At 35.1% G+C, this 4,878-nt stretch overlaps 1 protein-coding gene across 1 annotated transcript; it reads right to left on the bottom strand.

Annotated features, from left to right (window-relative positions):
- Nucleotides 1-1,405: 1,405 nt before the first annotated feature.
- LOC132627197 (premnaspirodiene oxygenase-like) lies at nucleotides 1,406-3,461 on the bottom strand. The gene is made up of 2 exons (XM_060342390.1): nucleotides 2,356-3,461; nucleotides 1,406-2,208 (listed from the first exon to the last, which is right to left on the bottom strand). The coding sequence occupies exons 1-2, from the start codon at nucleotides 3,265-3,267 to the stop codon at nucleotides 1,594-1,596; spliced, it is 1,527 nt and encodes a 508-aa protein (XP_060198373.1). The 5' UTR covers nucleotides 3,268-3,461; the 3' UTR covers nucleotides 1,406-1,593.
- Between the last annotated feature and the right edge of the window lie 1,417 nt (nucleotides 3,462-4,878).

Here is a 4,878-nt window from a genome sequence, read left to right as displayed (position 1 = left end):
AGAACTGGGGCAGAAGTCAATCGACCCTTTAACTCTTGGAAGCTACGTTCGCAAGCATCTGTCCACTGAAACTTTGCTGATTTCTGGGTCAACTTTGTGAGTGGTGCAGAAATAGAAGAAAAACCTTCAACGAACCTCCTATAATAGCCTGCTAAGCCCAGAAAGCTACGAACCTCCGTAGGAGTTGTGGGCCTTGGCTAAGTTTTCACGGCCTCAATCTTTTGACTATCCACTCGAATACCATCGGCAGCCACAATATGCCCTAAAAATGACACTGAGTTCAACCAGAACTCATACCTATTACCAATGCTTCTAAGAAAGCTGGAAAGGTACAACTCGATAAACAATCCTAATACAAAATTCTATACTTTCCTCAGAACTCACAAATATTGCTTTTACTCTATTTCCCTCGATAAATAATCCTAATACAAAATTCTATACTTTCCTCAGAACTCACAAATATTGCTTTTACTCTATTTCCTCGAATTCTTCTTTTTTCTTTTTTGTATGTACGTAACTTTCTTCCAAAGAGGGCATATATACACCTACTTGATGAGGCCCAAGAGGAAATTGTTTGAGTTGACTTCAAGCTCTTGCGTGTCATACAACTTCATATATGCACTTTAGGAGTCTGAAGTTTATCTCAGATAATTCTTCCAAAGACTCCTATATCTTTTCTTCCAAGTACTTATCTCAGAATCTTTTAATTCAAGAGTTCTACCCGTAGTAGGATTCTGAGATGGAGCATGTTCATGGACCTGGTTTATTCAGTTTGTCTCGCATATGAATTCTGAGATTAACATGTTCATAGAACTGGTTCATTCACTTTGTAAATCATCAAAACATCAAATGCCAACACCTTGGCGATGCACAATGGAGAGAATGTAAACATACGCTTGTTCAAATATTCACAAGTTTTATCGGAGAACTTATTAGTGCAATTGGATTGGTAACTAGTTTAGCCGCATGGATAAATACTACGCTTGACGTTCAATTTTTCACACAAGTTTTCTTAGTCTTTTTAAGTTAAAGTCATTTTTAAAATATTTTATTAAGCGGGTATAAAAAGTCCAAAACAATCCCTAATTGTGATCCTATTTTTGCAATTTTCTCTGTAATTCTTGCCCATGCGGGCCATAAGCAGCTGAAAAGGAGATATAAAGCACTAGAAGTAGCAACTTTCTTCTTTTATTACAAACCAACTTCCTGTGATGAGCATAGTTCATAAGTCCAACATAATTAGTTTGTTGAGGCACATAAAAGTGTTTAAAGAAGCAACAAATAGTTATGAAATTTCAAGGAATTTCAATCCGTGAAATCAATAGTTGATTGTGAAAATTTATCTACTCGTAAGTAGATGGAAATGCGAAGGAGATCAAATAACCACATCATTGGTTAAGATGAATTTTTAATATGAATGGCACAAAAACCCTAATAGTATAGATATATTTTTTTATTTAGTTGACAAGTCGGTCATTATATTAATGCAACAGATACTAATGTAAAAAGGATCACACGAAGTTGTTGTACAAACTTATTATTCATCACTAGCTGACAACACATGTAGCTTGTAACACTAAATGTCTATTATTATCAAGAGTGGCCAAAAGGAGTAGCAATCAAACAAAGATCAGCCTTTCTGCTGGCAGTTGCGCCTTCTGCTTCAGTCATGTCCAAATCATTCGAATTAACTCCATCTGGAAGCTTCCAGTCGAAGTGATAAAGCAACTCAGCCAAAGAATGTTCAACATTAGTTAAACCAAATAACATACCTGGACACATTCTTCTTCCTGCACCAAATGGAAGTAGTTCAAAGTGATTTCCTCTAAAATCAATAGAACTATTCTCAAATCTCTCAGGTATATAGCTTTCTGGATTATGCCAATATTTCGGATCTCTTCCAATTGCCCATGCATTCACTAGGACTCTAGTTTTGACAGGTATTATGTAGCCGTTGATACTTGTTTCTTCTCTGCATTCCCTTGGAAGTAATAGAGGAGCCGGATTATGTAGCCTTAATGATTCTTTAATTACTAATTTTAGATACTTCAGCTCTTCCAAATCAGTATCCTCAAATGTTTTCTTTCCCTTTAAGACTTCTCTAACTTCAAGTTGTGCTTTAGCCATGACACTTGGATTTCTTATCAATTCTGCCATTGTCCAAATAATTGTTGAAGATGACGTTTCAGCTCCTGCGGCGAACATGTCCTGCATGCAATTAAAACCATCAAAATTCTAAACCCAATTTCTAATATTTCAAGATTATACTCTAGCATAAAGCATATCTTCAAAAATTTCGTATGCAAAAAGAAAAAAGAATAAGAGAATGCAAATATCAAATGAAACTACACTTACAAAAATAACTGCTTTGATATTCTTATTTGTGATTGGGGTTCCTACTTCTCCACTTTCCATGACTCTTAGTAAAACATCAATCAAATCTTCACCTCCAGACTCATCATTACCCTTTTTACCATTTGCTCGATTTTCCTTATGTTCATTAATGATATTCTCCAAAAGTACATCCACCTTTGCGTGAGCCTTCATCAATTTGGACTTCAATCCATTGAACTTATGAAGCCACTTTCGCGAAGGGAACATATCAGCCAATTCAAATCCCGTGGACAGTGACATTACGTCCTTCACCAGCATTATCAACTTATCTTGATCATGGACCACTTTTCCGCAAACAGACCTACAAGTTACACAACTTGTAAACCAATTAAATTTGTCTGATAGGTTGATCAAGCCACCAGGCATGGTATTAATCAATGAAATAACACTTGACATCTCAGCTTGTCGAATTGAGCTAAATGATTTGACCATCTTCGAGCTAAGAAGTTCCAAGATACACACTTTGCGCATATTTCTCCAGTAATCGCCGTATGGACAATTTCCTATGTCCGTGTAATTATAGAAAACAATATCTCCATGCATAAGTGCAGGCCTACTTGCAAACTTGAGATCTTGAGTTTTCAAAATTTCTTTTGCCATTTTAGGAGAAGATACAATAACGGTTGATATTTCTCCAAGACGTAAGTGAATGATGGGCCCATATTTCTGTGATAGACTTCTTAGAGTATGATAGGGTAGGTGACCATTCATTAATTGGTGCAAATTCCCAATAAAAGGTAGCCCCCATGGCCCTGGAGGCAATCTTTTTTTAAGGGTTGTTTTTGAGTCCTTCCATATCTGAAATAGAAGGAAGATGAAGGAAATAAATAGCATGAGTGAAATGAAGATGAAGGACAAGTTTTGAGTCTCCATTTCAGAAAGGTAAACAATTGTATATTGTATGATATTATGGTGTGGAGTTACATGCTTAGCTTCGTGTTTATATAATATGGGAATGTTTGAAAAGTAAAACTATAGGAGTAATCCTTTCCTTTTTGGAAACTGAAGTGATAAGAAAACATACACCATTTACTTTTCCATAGTAGTAGGCTGGCTCAATCCAAGAGTTTTATTAATGACAACTTTTGATGTAGGCCAGCAGGCGAGAGATAGACCATTAGATCAGGGGCGGCTGGCCTAAAGCCAAACTTCAATGAGGCGTCTTAATTTTTATTTGTATTAGTAAACATTACTTAATGATTTAGAGGCCTTCTTTTCCGTTAATTAATTAACTAATTCTTTTTACTATAACAGTAATTTTTCAAAATAAATAAATATATAACCTATATTGATGAAAAGTGGGGCTCCCGAAAATGAGGGGCCTAAAACGTCGGCTTTAGTTGCTTCACCCAAAAGTCACCCTGCATTAGATGGATCAATATTCACAAGATTGGTGTGCCATGAATTTTCTGCCACCATTTTGATTTTTCAGTGGACCCACTTGTAGCTTTGTTGAAAAGATAAACTATATTCACGTATTTTCTCTTTTGGGTTGGTATGTACTCACAGTCTCACACCTTCAGCAAAGTGTTTTTTTTTCTTTTTTTGGTAAGAGAGTCTATGTTACTTACATCACCTATGAACCTTTTTTCCTAAACCCCATTTTATGGACTTTGCCCGTGAATCCAATTCCAAATTGGATTTCGCAACCTTGACATCATTAATACTTTTCTTTTCTACTATCTAGAATTGTGGGGAAAAGATTCACCACAACTGGTCGTCATTAATATTTTTCTACTATCATTTTATATTAAAAGTGGGAAGCTCCATAGTTGAAAGTTGGTTTACGAAAATAGCCTTCAAATGTTGAACAACTAAATTACCCCTTAACTAAAATTAAATTACTTCAAGTTTTACGGCAGTAAAGTTTCTACAACTTTTTGGCTGAATTCTAGATAATTATGAACATTAAAAGTGAGTGTATTATTTAATGAAATACTATTAGATACTGAATAATACCTAAAATATATTGTAACTTGGAAAGAATGCTTCAGCTCCTACATTATAAGTTTCCGGATAGACTATACATAATTGAATTTGAAACATTATCTGGGTGAATGGGATTTAATGAAATCCATATAAATTCTGAATAATTGCTATACTAATTAACAGTTACTAGGAAAGAAGAATTATATAGCACCTTATGGCTTTTTACTTCCTCCGTTACAGAACTTTTTGGTTTTCTTCAGTTAACAAATTGAATTAATGATGAAATATTTTACCTAATATGTTAAATTCTGCTCATTAATTAATCATCATTATATAAAATGGACATCAAGAATATGCCTACCCCTCACCATTTGAGGGAATTAAACTATAGAGCATATATAGCAGCAGTTATGCAAACTTATCAGGTATGTAAAAGTTTTTCCTTCTGCCTTCTTTACGTTTTGTTTTTCACATGAGAAGCATGTTCACAACCAGTATTTTAAGAGGCGGGGGCACAAGGCGAGGCGTTTTACGCAGCATGGGGCAAGGCGTAAG

Source organism: Lycium barbarum, chromosome 2 (assembly GCF_019175385.1).
Source record: "Lycium barbarum isolate Lr01 chromosome 2, ASM1917538v2, whole genome shotgun sequence".
NCBI classification, from domain to species: domain Eukaryota; kingdom Viridiplantae; phylum Streptophyta; class Magnoliopsida; order Solanales; family Solanaceae; genus Lycium; species Lycium barbarum.
This window is presented reverse-complemented; position numbering and strand designations above follow the sequence as displayed.

Bases quoted from the DNA above. Each gene is read 5' to 3' on its own strand.
- LOC132627197 (XM_060342390.1), bottom strand. From the start codon at position 3,267: ATGGAGACTCAAAACTTGTCCTTCATCTTCATTTCACTCATGCTATTT. The intron at 2,209-2,355 runs GTAAGTGTAGTT...AATTGCATGCAG, and splicing joins ATATCAAAGCAGTTATTTTT to GACATGTTCGCCGCAGGAGC.